General features: G+C 42.0%; 1 protein-coding gene across 3 annotated transcripts in view; it reads right to left on the bottom strand.

Moving 5' to 3' along the window:
- The window catches only part of RBMS2 (RNA binding motif single stranded interacting protein 2), an 80,850-nt gene that overhangs the window by 24,807 nt on the left and 35,989 nt on the right, over nucleotides 1–20,054 (bottom strand). For all 3 annotated transcript variants that reach the window (XM_060764067.2, XM_067463917.1, XM_060764068.2), the window contains exon 2: nucleotides 4,839–5,029. In XM_060764067.2, the coding sequence (XP_060620050.2) occupies nucleotides 4,839–5,029 (191 nt within the window). The remainder of the gene's footprint in view (nucleotides 1–4,838; nucleotides 5,030–20,054) is intronic.

The following is a 20,054-nucleotide window of genomic DNA, read 5'->3' as shown; positions in this document are numbered from 1 at the left end:
TGACGAGATATTTAGCAAAAGCAGACAAAGGATATAATGCAAAGTCTGACTGACTTTGCATTATATCAGTAAATTTATTTTCCAATTACAGAGACAAAAGAAGAAATTTAAAGATTCTATACTGGGGTAGAGGGGGAAAAAAGATCACACAATGAAATAGGAAATCATAGGAGGGTGGCATGCAAAAGTAGGAAACAATGCAGAATCAAAAACTGCAGGAAAATTGGCCTAGGATCAAGAAATGAATCAGCAAAGCGACTGATTCAATTTTGCAAGATGAATGATTTATTCATCACAAGCATATTCTGTATATGTAGTCATCACCTGATGGCAAATACAGAAATCAAATAAATTTCATAATTAGAAGTGGAAGATGGAGTTGCTCTATTTATTTGCAAAAACAAGACCAGGAGCAAAATGGGTTCAGGAAAGGAAGAGGCAATATGGATCATATCGCAAACATATGCATAAAATAATTTCAAAATAGAACCAGTCTATTCTTTATATATTATATCAAAATTGATTGTGTACATCATGAAAACTTTGGATTTTTGTTAAAGAAATGAGTGTGTCACAACATTTTATTGTCCTATACTCTGGACAAAAGACCGGGGAGTCAGACAAGGCTGTATTTTATCACCCTGACCACTTAACTTAAACATATTATAGGTAAAGCAGGATTAGACTTAGAAAAAAGAAATGTGAAAACTTAAGGAACAAACAAAACAAATACCATATTACTAGAAAAAAAGATTAAATACTTGGAATAATGACTGAAAAAAGTGAAAGGTGAGTTCACAGTTGAACATTAAGAAAACAAAAATAATGATAGCTGGTGATTTATGCAATTTTAGGTGATAAAGACATTGAAATAGTTCAAGATTTTCCATACTGTGGATGAGTTATGAATCAGAATGGAAACAGCAGTCAAGAAATTAGAAGGCTAGATTTGGAAGAACAGCTATGAAGGAATGAGACAAGGTCCTGAAGTATAAAGATATATCGTTAAATATGAAAGCTGGATTGTCTATGCCTTTGTATTTGTTATTTCTATGTAATATTGTGAAAACTGGACAGTTAAGAAAGCTGATATGAAAAAAACCAACTCATCTGAAATGTGGCACTGGAGAAATTTTACTGATATTATGGACTGTGACAAAGGAAGATAAATAGGTCCTAGAGGAAATCAAGTTTGAACACTCCCTAAAATCCAAGATAACTCAACCAAGATTGTTGTATTTTGGAGAAGACATGATTCCCACTAGAAAAGAAAATAATGTTTGTTAAGGCAAAAGTTGATAGGAAAAGAGAAATTTCACATTCTAGATCAGGCCTGGGCAAACTTGGGCCCTCCAGGTGTTTTGGACTTCAACTCCCACAATTCCTAGCAGCCTACCAGTTGTTAGGAATTCCATCAAGGAAGCTAAGGACCTGAGTCCACAAAATGATCTCTCTCATTTACCGTAAGTCAAAGTCAGCTTGATGGCAATTAATAACAAATTTAAAACTCAGGCCTGTTGTATATTAGAAGTACCATAAATGGGTATTAGTCATCTCATTGGTTTAATGTTTTTATGAACAGTTTAATGTTTTTATGAGTTACTCATTTGTCAGACCAAACTGTTCTGTCCAACATGATACTGTACTCCTTAGCCTTTTCCCCTCCCAAGAGAAACACTCCTTCCAAGCACTATGTTAAAAAGGAAGCAAAGATGAGTGAAGCTCATTTTCATTCACGTTTATTCCAAAGTATTTTCTACGGAGTTGTTGTAGGTTTTTCGGGCTGTATGGCCATGTTCTAGATTAGAAGCATTCTCTCCTGATGTTTCGCCTGCATTTATGGCGGGCATCCTCAGAGGTCGTGAGGTGTCACAACCTCTGAGGATGCCTGCCATAGATGCAGGGGAAATGTCAGGAGAGAAGGCTTCTAGAACATGGCCATGCAGCCTGAAAAACCTAAAACAACCCAGTGATTCCGGCCATGAAATACAGATTTTCTACTGAATTTAACAGAAATTTGTTCAGTTGATTATAAATAATGTGAATAAAACTATGAAATCTTACTTTGGTGTTTCAAAATAGCCTGACAGCCTCCCCCCCCCCCGCCCCCCGCTTCCCACTCCCTCCAGCTGCTGAGCCCTTCAGAGTCCATCCCAGCTACCCTCCAACCCCACCTCCAGTGCTTCCTGCTCACCCCAAGCAGGATTTCCTGCTTGGGGAAGGACAAGCCCAGGAAATCCGACCGGCGCCAAGAACAACCAAGTCCTGGCGCCTCCCAGCCCGGGCTCAAGGGAGTCCAGCTGCAGGGTTTCAGAATGGGACAAATCACAGCACTGAATACTGTGGTTGTGTAGCGAGCACTCTGGCTTGCGGGGTGGTGGGGGAGAGGGGGAATTCCTGCTCGGCAGATGTGGGAACTGAGACACCCTAGGGGCACCGAGCACAACTGTGAGAAAGAAAGGAAAAGAGAGAAGGAGGGAGGATGAGAGAGAGAGAGGGAGGGAGGCAAAATCAGAAACACAACCCAGCATTCCCAGCTGCCAGCAACCGCCAGGACTCAACTTCTGGACCGGTTCCCTTCCCCTCCCCACATCCTTCTCCTCTTAGCTTGCAACTCTTCCCCAGGATCCCTTCCCTCACACTCAGCGCGGCAGATTCCTGGTTTTGAAGCAGGCCCGTTTGTCAAGTGTGGCTTTGGGGAAGGATCCAGCATTCCAGGCTGGGGTGAGATGAGGTGAGAGAGGAACAGCCCCTTGCCTGCCCACCCTCCCGGGCCTCCTAGCTTTAAACACTACAGGCTGCCTCAGACTTCTTCACACAAGGACAAGGGAAATGGGAGAGGACAAGCTCTGGCACCGAGGGCACGTAAAATGCACAAGCGTTCTTTGGCAAATGCCAGAGCTTGGAAAAAGAATCCCCTCTGGCCACCATGGTTGGGGGATTCTGGGAGGAGTCCAAAAATAATTTCTCCAAGCTCTGGGAAAAAGCAAGTAATACACTCTCTCTGTCTGTGTGTACCTCTACATGCACACTTACAGACTCTTCAAAGGGCACTAAGTATTTCCTACTTAGAGCACAATCCTGTTCACATCAACTACCTGGGTCACTCATAATATCAATGTCAAAAGTCAATTTCTTGCTCTTCAATACTAGAGAATCACCTAGCCTGAGTACAGAATGGCTGAGACCCACAAGATCCCAAAACGGGCCAAAGGAACACAAAGCATTGACAACTGGAACAGTTATAGCATTTATTGGGGTGGTCTACAACTGAGAGCAACAATTACAGGTAATCCAATTGCATAAGATTGGATTGGAGGCTCCTTCTTTAGAAGCTTTTAAACAGAGGTTGGATGGCTATCTGTCAGGGGTGATTTGAATGGAGCCCAAGTAGTCCTTGCAATGTCAGTGGGATTTGGGGGGGGGGGGCACCCTTAGTCACCTTCCTACAGGGAAAGCGCTTTCCTTCATTCTGTATTTTAGGAGAATGGACTAGAAAACTTGGGAGTGGAGTGGAGACCTGTCATCGGGTCCTGTTGTGTCAACTCCCTATACATACCACTGGTGCCTAAGAATGGTGGAGGCTTCTTGGAAAGATACAAACATTTGGGGGGAAACTGCCTATCTCTGGGCTCTTTGATTTCTCCCTAAGGACTGTCCTGAGTGGGATAAAAAAATGAGAGCTAGTCCTACAAATCCACTGTTAAACATGCTTCCAGATACTCTTGAGTACTCTTGAGTAAGGTGAAGAAAAAAATGAAGCAGAAGAGAAAGTAGGCCAGACAAATGAAAATAACCATTGCATTCTATGGGTGGCAGCACAATTAACACCCCCAAATTGCTCCAGCCTGAAGGCAGCTGGTCAACCCAGATTGTAGCTTTAGGTCCTGCTGCAGACTTGACTATATCGCTTAGCTGATATGTAGATTGAAAAACCCAGTCTTCTAACTGGATTTACTTTTGTTTCTTCTAAAATCTCTTCCTGGTGATTCATGAGTCCAAGCTCCAAAGTTAGGTGACTTGTCCTTAAGAAGTTGGATTATAGCACACACTATCCTTTACCATTGGTGATGATAGCTAGGGCTCATGGGTTTTGCAATGCAATGCAATGGAAAGTCATGAGTTGCCCAACCTTGCCCTGCTGGGGACCTCATCAGAGGAAACCGTTGCTCCATGCCCTGTATCACCCACTGCATCTCTTACCTTATCCCATGTGGGGAAGCTTCCCCCTGTTCTTCTCTATCAAACACAGGAAGCCTCCTGTATTCTTAGAGAAGCATCCTAGCAAGCAGCCAAGACACTTCCTCTACGGAGCCCCACCATAAGTAACCTTACATCATATAATGGCGTCCAGCAGGCTACCCCAAGGAAGCATCCTGGCATCATGCTAGAACACTTCCTTCTCTCCATGTGATAAGGTAGTGGATCAAATACAGAAGAGTCTTTGTCTCACCATAGGAATAAATGCTGAAAACATCTTACTCTCTATGTATAGATTTTGGGATGTATAGATGCTACATCATTTGATGCTATACCAGTGATTCTCAACCTGTGCATCCCCAGGTGTTTTGGCTTACAACTGCCCAAAAGCCCAGCCAGTTTACCAGCTGTTAGGATTTCTGGGAGTTGAAGGCTAAAACATCTGGGTACTCACAGGCTGAGAACCACCGTGCTACACCCTTCATCAGTAGGGATCATGAAAGTATCATCCTTGAAAGCCCAGGGTTTTCACTTGGGCAAGGGGAGGGAGATATGTGTTACCTCCTTGGCCTTGAATCCTTTTACTTTCCCTGTAACACAAGATCTCATTTCCATGTCACTTTGTTCCAAAGACTTACGGTTGACACAGCTTGACAAGGTCCTGGTCTGTGGTACCCGGGTGCAGGCCCCGGATATACAGGTTTGTTTTGCTCAGCTGGTCCCCGCCACCGCCTCCGCCGCCTGGTCCACTGCTGCTGCTGTTGCTGTTGTTGTTGCTGCTGCCACTGGGACTTGGGGGTGCCATCTGCTGGGCCACTGAGACATAAGGCTGCAGGGTAAACACATAAAACTAAATGAGCCAGCAGGTGAGCAAAGATCTGAATTTAAGGTGGAAAAGAGTCTGGCCCTGCAATATGACCTGGATTATATGATTTTAAATAGTTGCTTAATGTGATATTTCAACTGGTTGGCTTTGTTTTTATGAGTTTGTTTATTAATCAATGATATGTCTACATGCGTCATTGAATTGTTCCCTTTGTAAGGCCGCCCTGAGTCCCCTTCAGGTTTGAGAAAGGAGGGCTATAGGTGCGGTAAATAAAGAAATAAAAGAAATAAATTAAAATCATGTAGTAATACTGTTAGTGGGAAAAGACTTCCAAGCACAGGCAGAAGCAAAGTGAGATCTGTGAGATCGCATCCACTCAGCATCTCCTTTCCTTTCCTACTAAACTTATGACCGTGACCTCCAGATATGGTTGATGTGAAGGAGCAAGTTACAACAGTGAAGTATATGTTGAAAATATCTTGTGGAAAGGAGAGTAAGTAGGTGATTAGTGTCCCTTGTCTTCTTCTGGCACAAGTTCTCTGATATATCACTTTCAGGCAGCATTGAACGAGGTCCTTGAGACAGGAATGCCAGAATCACCCACTACTTCCTCTCTTCTTCCTCCTTTGCTTTGTGAAATCAGGTTGGCCTACACCAATTTTGCTTCAGGGCATGTCAGTACCTTTTCCTGGCCCAGAGCTAGAATACCCTCTTTACCCCCCTTCCCGGCCTAGTCCATTGCCTTCAGTCCCCCGATGGGGAGAAGTAAGGAAGTGTCCTCATCCAGGATGATCAGAGCTTCCACCCTTCTGGTCGATTTTACTCCACAAAAGCAACAAAGCCCGCTCCACAATGCAGCCACTGTCAGAGGAGAGCATCCAAAGGAAGGGGAAACATCCTCACTATCATTGGTTGAGGCTCCTTTGATGTCATAATTGCATAGCCGACAAGCAAATTTGGTTAGAACATTCTCATTTCAGGGTCTTCTAGACAGTGCTGTTCTTTGCACAATGACTGCATGCCTGTTACTCATATGCTCAGGTACCCTTTTTTCTAGGAAATATTTCTAAGTATCCAGTTAGCAACCCCGTCATGGCTGAAGTGTAGCTTTCCAAACTAGTACACTCATTAGTCTTGGTGATTACCATGGGAGATATTTTTGCCTGAGATTACCACAGGCACATGTTGGGAGATGCAAGGACAATCTCTAGCAGTGAGTGGTACTGCTCCTTCTCTTCTGCCTGGATCATTATGGTGACCTTCCCTAGAAGGTCTTTAGAAGACAAGTGTGCCCATACTACCCCCGTTTTAGAAAGTTGTCATGTCATTGGAACAAAAATGATGTCAGTACAAGTAAATTTGTACGTTCCCTTTTGCTGGGTAATCTTAGGAATTTCAGTTCTGAGAAAGAGGAGGAAAGATCCGAACTATATGGACCGAAGATATATCCTTAAGCCTTTAGAGAAGAGTTTGGAAATCATGACTTATAAATAAGGTAGATACCAGTAACAAACTATTTGGTTTTTGGATAGCAAAGTTGCAGTGACATCCCATTCCCTATGGGCATAATGGTGGGAACAAAGTTACTTCAAAGGAACAAAGTTACTGGCAGCAACAGGACAAGGAGGGCCTCGCCATTGCCCTCCTCAAGGCCCCCACAGCTCTAGTTGATTTGTCATTGTTTGATGTTTGTTTGTTTTGGCAATGAATGTTAGCCATTTTGTTCTTGTGTCTGTAAACCGCCCTGAGTCCCTTTGGGGAGATAGGGCGGTATATAAATAAATAAAATAATAATAATAATAATAATAATAATTACTTCTGTAAGGTTTTAAAAACCAGTGTAGCACTGGACTACATATTTTGAGACTAGAGTTCAAATTCTTGCTCAGCCTTGAGAAACCACTGGTTGGCCTAGGGCAAGTCACATATTTTTAGCCTCAGAAAAAAAAAACCTTGATGGGGTTGCCTTAGAATTGCTTGGAGAAACACAATAACAACAAATGTGATTTTCTTGCTTCTTGGCAGGGGGTTGGACTGGATGGCCTACAAGGTCTCTTCCAATTCAATGATTCTATGAAAGTTTTCTAAACAGCATTTTTTGAAGTATTTCAATATGCAGAATGTTAGTTACTTGAAAAAATGTTGGAATGAATGAATGACCAACTACCTCTTCAAATAGTGGAGAAGAACACTGTTTTCCAGAAGTGCTTTCCAAACTCTTCAAATAAGGTGAAACATCCCAGGGCATGTAGGAAGGGGTGGTGGTTTGAACAAAGATAATTCAAATCTGTATTTAGAGTTGTCATCTGGCCAGGAAAAAAACTGGCTGGACAGGTTGCTGTGTTTCTGACAATGGCTTGATCCCCCAGACATGAGCAGGTGACATTTTTCACTACATTGAGCTATTGAATGATCATCTATCTTCTCATGGCTGCAGTTCAATGTTAAGCTACAACTGAAGGGAGGCCACATGGGCAACCTTAACCATGCTGGTCTTGTCTGCTTCACCATTTTTCCTGGATGGAGAAAAAGCCTGTAGCCTCCCATTTATCTTTCCAAGCCTGCTTCCTCCACTCCCTGGACTCCCTTTCTAAGACTCGCAGAACACTGCTTCATTCCTCGAGCGGTTTGCAAGGTCTTGTGATTGCAGGAGGAGGGGAAAGAGTCTCAAACGCTGGATTGTTGAGCGTTTAAAAATGACTTCTCTGCTCCAGGGCATGTGTGGGACTAGACGAGAGGCACATATGTTTGGCTGTGCACAGGACGCTCCATTCCCATCATTCATTTGCAAAGGGCTGCTGAAGTCACAGACTCTGCCCTGCTCACTGGGACATGGCTGGGTGGAGCATTTCGTATTGCAAAACTGCTCTGCTATTCAGCAGGCCCAGCTCACAGCTTGAGAGGGGCCTAAGGTTGAGACTGTAAGGGGGGTTCAGAGGAAGAATTGAAAAGAAACTCCAGTGGCAGCAAGAGTTTGCATTCTCCACACCAGCAAAAATAATGCCATTACATTCTCATTTAATTTACTTATCATATGTGTTACACCCTCACGCCAAAGTTGGAAATCGACTCAACACATTCATTATTTCTAAAAATACATTGAAAGGATGGGGAAAAGAGCCTTTATCGCTTTAAATACTGCACTGTCTATATTATCTGTGTTGCAATTACAATGCAGGCTAGATTAGTCACACACACACACACACACACATATAATGTTTTGATTTTTTACTATCCTTGTGGGAGGCTTCTCTCATGTCCCCATATGGAGAGCTGGAGCTGACAGAGGGAGCTCATCCACGCTCTCTCTCAGATTCGAACCTATGACCTGTCGGTCTTCAGTCCTGCTGGCACAAGACTTTAACCCATTGCACTAGCGGGGGCTCCTATAATGAATTAAATCCAACCAACCATAATCTAAAACCACTAAGAAAAAAGTAATGTTTCAAATAATTGAATTAAGCCAGTTTTCCTAACTATATATTTGCTCAAAATGGGCACACAATAATAGAAACAACAACAAAAATATGGTGATATCATAAAGAGCAATAGATGTACGCCAGCATAACCTTTTGTGAACATTGTCCATTTTATCAGATGCTGCCACAGTTAAAATGCATTTGTCTTCAGCAGAACAATTTTTTTGTACAATCTTGGAGCAAAATCCAAGAACTTTGGAGATACATTTTGGAGACTGTGGGCACCAGTGAAATCAATGGATGAACAGTTGCCTCCATCTCATATACGTTATAATGTTATTCAATAATTTGTGCAACATAGAATGGAAATCTGTATGTGTAAATCCTTTTGAGTTCAATGGAACTCACAGCCTAAGCAAGATGACCACTCAGTGACCAAAAGGCCAAAGTCTTCAGGGAACAAGGAATAGTGGTTACTGGACAGAATCATTTCTTCATGAGATTAAAAGTCATGGATGAACCTAGAGTAAATTAATTTATTTCCCACTATTTACAAAGGTACCCTTCCTACATATCCTTGCTCAGAAGTAAACTGCACTAAATGTACTCTTGAGTAAGTACAGAATCAGAGAGTTGGAAAGGGAACACTATCTTGTCTAACCTCCCGGCATGTAGGAATCCACTCTTAAAGGAATCTGAGAAGCAGCCACGCAAACTTTATAAACACTTCCGATGAAGAAGAGTTCCCATCTTTCATGGCAGACTATTCTGCTATTGAGCAGCTCTTTTTCTGCCAGGTAATTCTTCCTTTTGTTTGACTGTAATCAGTCAGGTGAGTAAAAGGAAAATAACACTGCTGCGCCTTTAAGAAGAGTCCTGTAGTATCATAAAGACTAACACATGTACACTGTTCCCTCACTTATCGCGGTGGTTACATTCCAGGACCACCCGTGATAAGTGAAAAACCGCGAAATAGGGACATCCCCTCCCCTTCCCTCCTCACCTTCTTTACCTTCATATTCCTCCTCGTCGTTGCTGCCAGGGCCTCTTGCCGCCACTTGAGGCCTGCAATTGAGGAGGCGGCGGAGATGTTGTGGGGCCCAAACACATGCAAGAGGCCCCGGCAGCAACCATGAGGAGGAAGAGGAAAGTAAAGAGGGTGAAGAGGGAGGAGGAGCCGCCTCCTCACCCTCTTTACCTTCCTCCTCCTGGCCACCACTGGGGCCTCTTGCTGCTGTGGTGTAGTGTTCCCTCACTACTTTTATATATATGTACACACACACATACAAACTGCAAAACAGCGAGTCTGCAGTAAGTGAACCACGAAGTAGCGAGGGAACACTGTATTATTACAAAAACTATGTATAGCTCGTTTTTAATTTCAATTTATTGTTGTCTTGTCACCAGTTATTTTTTATTCAATTATTTAATTCAAGTCGTATTCTGTTAATGTTTGTAAGTTGTTATTTTATATTATTTGGTTTTGCTCATCGATTTGGGCAAACTTTTGTTGTATTTTTTTTTGTGTTCTGTGTTGCACTTTTGTTGCCATGTAAGCCGCCCCAAGTCCCTTTTGGGATATAGTGGCGGGATATAAATAAAGTCGTTGTTGTTGTTGTTGTTGTTGTTGTTGTTGTTATTATTATTATTATTATTATTATTATTATGTACATACTTGCTTACCAGACAGATCTGATCAAGTTAACCATGACTTCTAAAAGCTCGTGCTGTAATACATTTGTAATATTCAGACATGCACTCACATTCTGTTGTGGAGCCTACACAGAACTAGACCCACAATGTAGACATTCTATGTCACTGTCACTTGAACAGCTATGAACATTCTCCCTAAAGTTCAGCCATGCAGTAGTTTGTATATGTATATATACATATATACACACAGGAGCAAAAATGCCCTTACAGTTCTATTCATTTTTAATAATGGTATCCCTTTTTTAACCTAGCCATTGTAAAAAAAGAGGGACAAAGCAAAGCCCCTTGCTGTCTTTAGTGAATCATGAAGCTATAAAGCAGACAGGATGAGCTCTGCTTATCAGAACTTTAGCACCACTTACAAATTATAGAAATGTCTTCTGCTGTGTGTATGTAAATAACAAAATTCTAATTGGAAATGTTTCACCCTAACCCAGGGGTCCTCAAACTAAGGCCCGGGGGCTGGATACAGCCCTCCAAGATCATTTACCTGGCTCTTGCTCAGGGTCAACCTAAGTCTGAAATGACTTGAAAGCACACAACAACAACAACAACAACAACAAGAATCCCAAAAGCAGGCCCACACTTCCCATTGAAATACTAATAAGTTTATATTTGTTAAAATTGGTCTTCATTTTAATTATTGTATTGTTTTTAAGTGTTTTTTGCACTACAAATAAGATATGTGCAGTGTGCATAGCAATTCATTCATGTTTTTTTCAAATTATAATCTGGCTCTCCAACAGTTTGAGGGACTGTGACCTGCCCCTCTGTTTAAAAAGTTTGAGGACCCCTGCCCTAACCTATTCTTAATCTTCCCCTAAACTGAATTCTCAGTCAACTCACAAAATATCACAACTCAATACATTTCTTTTTTAAAAAAATCTAATGTCTGAAGCAGAGGTGTTACAGAGGTGTTGGCTATGCTGCAACAGGCTAACACTATGTTGGAAATCATATTATTAATGGATATATATATAAGAAAATGAAGGAGCACTTGCTGAAAAGAACTATGCAAGTTTATGCAGTGGAGTTCTCCATCACAAGAAGAAAACAGAGGTCTCAAGTCCCTTGTACATAACTTAGATGTCTCAAAGTGGGGATTAGACATTCTTTGATAACTAAGTGCAATACCCAGTTTCAACAGCAAGACTAGCTCTGTGTATATGTGTGTGCATGTGGAGATGCAACAGCAGAGGAAAAGTTGCTTCATATCCAACTTATAGACCTTCTGGAAGCATCTGACTGGTCCCTATGGGAAACAGGATGGTACCAGATTACAGGCATGGGCAAACTTCGGTCCTCCAGGTGTTTTGGACTGCAACTCCCACAATTCCTAACAGCCAGTAAGCTGTTAGGAATTGTGGAAGTTGTAGTCCAAAACACCTGGAGGGTCGAAGTTTGCCCATGCATGTACTAGAAAGACTAAATGTACTAGTTGTACATTTCATCTTTCACAACAAATGGTTTCTGAAGTTTTTATGGCAGAAGTCCAAAACTTTCTGTGCAGTGTTTCTGACATTATCCATTTCTTTGACTTGCAATATTTCAGATATACATACAGTCAACTTGGACTCAAAGCAAGGATGCCATTTATGGATAGCATATGGAGCAACAGTGATCAGAGTTTCAAATTAGATGTGCTCTTTTCAAAAATATTTAAGGTATTTCTTTTTTACTACGACACACCTTTTTCTCCCTATAAACGTCTCTGGGAGCCCCTGGTAGCACAGTGGGTTAAGCCGCTGAGCTCCTGAACTTGTTGACCGAAAGGTCACAGGTCTGAATCCGGAAAGTGGCATGAGCTCTCACTGTTAGGCCCAGCTTCTGCCAACCTAGCAGTTCAAAAACATGCAAATGTGGGTAGATCAATAGGTACCGCTCTGGCGGGAAGGTAACAACACTCCATGCGGTCATGCTGGCCACATGACCTTGGAGGTGTCTACGGACAACGCCAGCTCTTCAGCTTAGAGATGGAGAAGAGCACCACCCTCCAGAGGTGGACTTACTGTCAGAGGAAAACCTTTACCTTTACCTAAACACAGGGTGCATCTTAGAATTGCAGAAGTGTCCTAATAAAACTTAAACACATTTAATTTTGTATTTGTGTCATAAATACAAAATTAAAACACAGTTAAGATATAATAAAAATACAATTAAAATTATATTGAAATTAAATATATCCCCAAAATCCCCAGCTTTCTGTCCCTCATCATTCCCCAAGTGCCCGATGGCAAAGATATGTCTTTGGCTGCTTACGAAAAGGCCTTCTTCCTTGTTCACACCAAATGCGCTTGAGCTGGTGGTGGACAGGGAGAAGGCCCTACCTTGATGATCATAGATTTCTAACGTGATCATAGAAAGAGAGAGATCATCCTTCTATCAAAGGGTCCACTTGGTACTGAAATCTCTGACTCAGGAGCCTCCAACTAGCTCACAGAGATAACAGGGAGGGACAGAAATAGACAGGGAGATTGGATTTCTGGTTTCAGTATAATTTTAATTTTTTCTCCTCTAAGGTAGAGAGAGCTACCCACATGAATCATGGAGGAAATCCAGAACTTAACTCTCCTGTTGACTGGGTAGCAGAATATGGATGTATCCCTTTCACTCCACCCTGCACACGCCTGCACACATATAGCAGCAACAAAGAGACACGCCTGTTTTACCTTGGATCTCACGATTATGCATGAGGAAGTCATTATTATTTAGTTTTTGAATATGTGAGAGAACAATCTCTCTGCATGTAGGTCAATGGAGCACAGGGCATCTTCATCACTGACTGAACACTGACTGGCATGGGAGGAAATCTGAAGGACAACTGAAGATGACTGTGACCTGGGGAATGTTTTGTATAGGGCACCTTTGGCTGTGAATCCAAACTATACACAGACATACCTCCAACTTGCAATATTGATAGTGTATTATTGCAGGGCTGGAGAAAACTATACAACTTTTTGAAGAGAGCCACTGTAGTGTAATGGTGTGAGCATTGTGGTGTAGTGGTCTCCAGAGTCACAGGGATTCACTAGTGATTTCAGAGGACTTTGACTTTGGAGACCAAGGTTTGAGTCCATGCCCAGCCATGAAAAAACCCACTTGGCAACTTTGGATAAATCACACCCTCTCTGAATCAGGCAAAGGCAAATCTCCTGTGAACAAATTTGCCAACAAACCCCTGTAGATAAGTTCAAAAAGCTTTTGGGAGCACACAATATCTCAAAAGTATGAAAAGTCTCTTTCAGCTTTAGTCAGAATCCTACCAACCAGGTAATAGAGGTATAATATCAGTAGGTGACAGGTCAGCATTGTTGTAAACTAGTCTCTGTTTTCTGATCTGAAATATTCAGGAAGAACAATATTTCACTGTTGAATTAAGTCCCATTCATACCAAATGGAAGGACTTCATTTGTACTGACAAAACTATATTTTTCATGTTGGAAAACTAAACCATAGTATTTTTTTTCTCTTCATACAATCAAGGATCAGAAAAAATATGAATTTGTATTGTCAAAGGCTTTTGTCGCCAGAATCACTGGGGTGTTAAGTGGTTTCTAGGCTGTATGATCGAGTTATAGCAGCATTTTCTCCTGACATTTCACCTTCATCTGTGGCTGGCATCTTCAGAGGATCTCTTAAGATGCCAGCCACAGATGCAGGCAAAATGTCAGGAGAAAATGCTGCTAGAACATGGCCTTACAGCCAGGAAACCACACAACACCCCAGAATATGAATTGCTTATTTTGCTGCTACCACTGATTTGAACATGGATATGCTCACAGTTAAATGACAACATTTTGCTTTTTTTAACAGAAACCTCTGCCGATTAAAAAAAAAATAGGCCAGGAAATTGTTTATTTAAACTATGAAATGGTTCAGTGACCTGGTAGCCATGATTTAATATTTCAAGAACTCAATGTTAACTACGGCTTGGTCCAGGCTCTCTGGAAATGGTCACAGGTTTTTCAGAGATCTCTATCACCTTAAGTCTGTGATCAGCCCTTGTTTCCAAGACTATTATTATAGCTTAGTAGGCCAAGGGTGGGTTGAAGACAGGTCAAAATCTACCTCTAGATCAGCAAGAGTTTCTGGCTTCCAGTGAGCTAAAAATAGCAACATTTTAAAACCTTTTCTTCAGAATTAGGTTGCCTGAAAGAACGAATGCTTGGAAAGAAACCAGGAGCTGGTTTTGGTGGGAAGCTTAGATAGTCCTGGTATGGACTACAAATTCCTAGGCAAAGCATATGCTCAGAGACCATGTTCCTTAGTTCTTACCAAAATGCCTGCTGGCTCATATCATCATTTTGCACCTGCCTCCAGGTAGTGAGTCTCTGCGTTCTTAGGGGAAATCAACAAAATAGATCATGAAAACCTGAAGATGTCCAACCTCTGACACAGGCAGCATGTTAAAAATATTTCTTTGGCACCTAATATTACAATAGTAAGTCTCAGAGGCTGTAAGGAAAGAATATGAAAGAGGTGCTACCTCTCACAGGACCTGTTTAGAGACATATCACCTTTCCGTTTTCTTGATAGAAAATATGCCTGTTCCCATCTAATGCAACTGATCCAATGCAAGACTATTTTTCACATCAAGTACATTCAAAGATTCAAAGAACAAATATGCACAAAGATAATCACTCAGAGATGGCAGGCAAATACAAGCTGTTTGCACCAGTAATTCCCAAACTGAGCACCGGGCATGTTAGCCTGCCACAGAAAATAAATAAACACAATACTTTCAAGCCTCATGCGAGCACAAAGTGCCCACCCAGAGAGGCCGCTGCCTACTGAATCCATGCATGATTTACTACTTAGAATTACCCATCAATAGAAGAGGCTACTTGTTGCGTCCTTGGGTGAATTACTGTTGCAAGCTCACCTTCTTCCAGGAAGGAAGCACAAACAGTCAACAGAGAAACACAGCAGATGGGCTCCTTGGAGGGGAGGGAGGGTAATTTTCCAATTTATATTCACAAAATAAAGTGTGCTTCTATAGTGGGATTTTCAAATGCTTGCGTATACTGCTCAGTTTCGTTTTATTTTCATCTTTTTTGAAAGGTAGCAAATATCCTGATGAATTATTTTTGTGGGGAACCCTATTGTTTGCATATATAAAGCCAAACTGGGTTCTTGGCCACCTAAGCTAAGGTGTTATTTTATGTTCATTCCTTAAACCAGAGTGAAATTCCTCTGCGGGCTCCCCCATGTCTTGTTGATATGAGACCAAACCCAAACACCACCTGCAGCCTAACCTTTGTCTGTGCTTCCTATGCCTATCTTCCCATGTCTTCACCTAATTTTAAAAAGAGTATGGTTGAGCTGGTTCCATCTTATAGGCCAACAACATCTGAGAATAGAATAGAACAGAAAATTGATACACTGACCACAGGCCTCTAAGTCCATCTTAAGATATGACTGGAGGACTAAAGTCTAACCAAGTATTGTTGGCAAGTCTCACAGGAATAGTGTCTTCTCAAAACCATCCATCAATATGCAACCTCTCACCTCTGGACTAGAAATTCAGGTGAGTAGTATTCAGACACACAACTTTGGTACCTGAGTTTCCAACTGTTTAGCTCTAGATTGAGACATCTGTACACTGGACAAATAGGACACTTGTGGGGCAATGGCCCAGCACAGCTGGGATGAACCTGCTCAGTTACTACTTCAGCCTCCTAATCCAGTCTGCCATTTTTAAAGGAAGAACCACCAGTAGTTGCTAGGAGACTGCACTCTATATTATTCAACCAGGTGGATCTGGCAAAAACCAAGGGGAGCCCCATTTAGGCTGGCCACATCTCCAGTTGGGCGAGTGGGCTTATTAACAAAAGACCCTCCTCATAAATGGACAACAGGGCAACTTATTAGCCGCAGTGTGACCCAACGCCAGTAACCACAAGTGAGAAAAAGAACAAAAAACACACAGACCATTGTTATCTTTTCTCAAGGAGGCTTTTCTTAGTAGTAAAATAATATGGTTGCACTATTTACAAAAACAAGGTTTCCATAACACAAATAAAGTTCTGTATGCTTCCTTCTTTGCTTCAATGCTGGGCTTCTTTCTCACGCAGATAAACAGCTTTACTGTCACAGAGCCTCTTCCCACACCCAACTTACACAGGAGCCTCACACAGTAGCTTTACACACAGCAGCCTTCATGCTGGAGCTTCATACATTGAGGCCTACTCAGACTGAGGCTTACTAACACTGAGGCCTTCTCACACTGAGGTTCCTCTCCCACTGAGGGCTCTCTGAGACAGAGGCTTATCTCACACTGAGGGCTACCTCAGACTGATGCCCCTCTCACACTGAGACAAAACTAACACTGAGGCCTTCTCTCAGACTGAGGTCTGCTAACACTGAGGCAAATGAACACTGAGACCTAATAGGTCTCAGACTGCTTATATTGAACTACTGAGTCATTGCATCCACTCAAGCCTTTCAGTGCTTGACTCACATTTTTGTAATTTAAATATTAATTTTTAATATTTCTGACAGCCTCCACATGTGCTGGTGCTATTACTTTAGACCTGTAGCCTGCTCTTAAAGCCAGGTTTCAGAACGGTTCATGTTCAAGGCCCCAAAGACCTATAATTAAGCCATAACAGTTAAAAGACATATTTGCATTTTCTCCTGAAAATCTATTCCCCCATCATTCCACTCGCTAGGTTTAATCTGTTGGTATGGACAATTCAACAGAAATTTCATGTTAAAACAAGATACTGTTCACAGTAGCTTTCACAGGATGTGTATTGCTGTAGTATGTATATTTAGTTATGCTTTAATTCCATTGTTATCTAAGGTCAAAAAGATGATGAGAATCCACAAGGCTTCCTCATAATTGTCCCCCTCCTTGCAGAATTCTCCCTTCATGGGCGCCTGATGAGGCCAACTCTATTTTAGAGCTCAAGTGGATTATCATACAAGAGAAGTAACAGCAGGTTGCCTCAGATTCATGGCACACTCAGCTTCATCCCAGCTTCACAACTGAACTGACAAAAATGCAGGCCACCAACTGAAATGCTTGCTCAACTGCCTTGTCTTTTCCCCTTCGACTCTTGCAGTCTTTGCCTGTCCCCATTTTGTCAGGCCACCACTGCGGCAGCCACTGCCTCCTCCAACAAGGAAGAGAGAATAAGGCATCCTGCAGAAGTGGGCCTCTGGATGGAGATGCTGCATTTTGCAGCTAGTGCCCACGTATAGACACACATTCAGTCTGGAGCTCTGAGGGGAGGAAGAGTTTGCCACAATATTCACAGTGGTGAAAAGAGAGGACAATACACCCCACTTCTTGTTTGCTCACTGGTCCTCTGCCTGCCAAACAAGTGGTACTATATGGCGAAGAATGAGCCATTTGCGGTATCTTACTACAAAGAGCTCCTCTCCCCTCTGGTCTCATGGCTGCTGGCTGCTAAAAAGAAAAAGGCAATCCTCTTGGTTTTCCTAGGTGTCCCCCAGAAGAGAGGACCTATAGCCCTTCCTTATGCTCAGGCAAAGAGAAGACAGGAGACATCAGAAGTGGGAGCAGACAGATGGAGGAATCCGGAATGGGAAAGTCCACCAGAAGCTGGAGGGCAGGGACAAGACTGACAGCTGAGGCATCCCTGGACTTGCTGGTAGGCATGTTCAACTGCAAAGCTGGGAGACCGCTACAATGACTCCTGCTATATCTTCTTTTGCCCTCAGCCTGGAGGCTAATGTTATGTGACAAGAGAGATATATGATCTCATTTCTATTCTCTGTCTGCAAAGAGCAGCCTGCTTTGGGAAAGAGTTCACCCAAAATGTGAGATTAACCCTTCCATCCCATGTTGTTTCCTGATGAGATTCAACCCGTTCTGCAAGCGATTACTTGCTTCTTAGGACAAAATAAATAAATAAATAAATAGTGCCTCACGTTGTGTTTCTGGGACACCTCTAGACTGATTGAAACGTGAACAACTTTTGGTCCTGATCATTTTGATATTACACTGTGTTAAAATAAGTTGCTTTTCAAAGCTGATATAAAAATTAACTGAAAGTACCAGGAGCTGGAAAAAAAACCTGAGATAAAACATGTATGGATCTCCAAAAAGACATCAGAGAGAACAAAAGCTGTGGCTTTGTTGTCAGTTAGAAGCACCCTTATTGAAGTGAGTAGACACTTCAAGGAAAAGGCTGCTTTAATTTGAAAAACAGCATGGGGAAAAAGGTATTTTTAAAGGTCCCAATTCAGATTTCTCCAGCAGTTGTTCTTTCCCATTAGCATAGCTTTAAAAGGCATGGGTTGCCATTTGATCAACTTTGCCTATCAAGGCCTGTAAAATATGTTGCTGACTATTAAGTCCATGGTCTTCCAGTGCTCTAGATCAGCGTTTCTCAACCTAGGGGTCAGGACCCCTGGGGGGGGGGGGTCACAAGGGGTGTCAGAGGGGTCGTCAAAGACCATCAGGAAACAGTATTTTCTGATGCTCATGGGGGTTCTGTGTGGGAAGTTTGGCCCAATTCTATTGTTGGTGGGGTTCAGAATGCTATTCGATTGTAGGTGAACTATAAATCCCAGCAACGACAACTCGCAAATGTCAAGGTCTATTTTCCCCAAAATCCACCAGTGTTCACATTTGGGCATATTGTGTATTCATACTAAGTTTGGTCCAGATCCATCATTGTGTGAGTCCCCAGTGCTCTCTGGATGTTGGTGAACTACAACTCCAAAACTCAAGGCCAATGCCCACCAAACCCTTCCAATATTTTTTCTCTTTGGTCATGGGAGTTCCGTGTGCCACGTTTGGTTCAATTCCATCATTGGTGGAGTTCAGAATGCTCTTTGATTGTAGGTGGACTATAAATTAACTACAACTCCCAAATGACAAAATCAACCCCCCCCCCCCCAAATCCCACCAGTATTCAAATTTGGGCATATTGGGTATTTGTGCCAAATTTAGTCCAGTGAATGAAAATGCATCCTGCGTATCAGATATTTACATTACGATTCATAACAGTAGCAAAATTACAGTTATTAAGTAGTAACGAAAACAATGTTATGGTTGGGGGGGGGGGGTGTCACCACAACATGAGGAACTGTATTAAGGGGTCCCAGCATCAGGAAGATTGAGAAATACTGCTCTAAATCCTATAGCAATCTTCTCTTTGCCAGAAGGGAACTTGGTTTTGTCACCACTGATGACAAGACATGAGAGAAATGAGCGGGAATCTTTCCCTATGAACCAAAATATGTCAATTGTACAACCGTTTCTTTCTAAGAAGTCTAGACTTCCTCAAGGCAAAATGTAAATATAATTTATTTATTTCAGAAATCCCTTTTCCGAGTTCTTGAACATACGTGTATATTCCAAAAACAACTATCGGATGAATAAGTACTATATTATTTAAAAGAAAATAGTGTGAGCTGGTACAGTTATCTAAAAATGTTTAAAACTGCCGGAATTCTAAAACTCTAATTGTAATTAAGTTTTTTTAGATTATAAAGACAAACAATTCAGTATGAGCTGTCTTGGGATGTTGAGACACCTGCAAGACCTGCTGATAATCCATTTGGCACAAAAGTTGGTTTGCTGGACCTCTCTGCACTGTAAATTCCTCAGGGCTGTTTGCTCAATCTTCTTGAAATTCCTTAGTTATTTCCAAATTTTGGGCTCCATATGTTGTTGGGCTAGAAAACTCTGAACCTGCAGCCATCGTGGCCAGTGGTCGGGGATTCTGGGAGTTTGAGCTCCGCAACCTCTGGAGAACCACTGATTAAACAGGATTTTATTCTTATTCGTGGACATTTGGAGTTAGGAATGGTGAGAAGTGGTTGCTTCATCTCTTAACATGTCCAAGCAAGTCAGAAAGCTGGGTGTTATGTAAAATGCTTGCCAGTACTCTAGCTGAACCCTAGAATATAAGTAGATG

This window comes from Anolis sagrei, chromosome 2 (assembly GCF_037176765.1).
Source record: "Anolis sagrei isolate rAnoSag1 chromosome 2, rAnoSag1.mat, whole genome shotgun sequence".
NCBI lineage: Eukaryota > Metazoa > Chordata > Lepidosauria > Squamata > Dactyloidae > Anolis > Anolis sagrei.
This window is presented reverse-complemented; position numbering and strand designations above follow the sequence as displayed.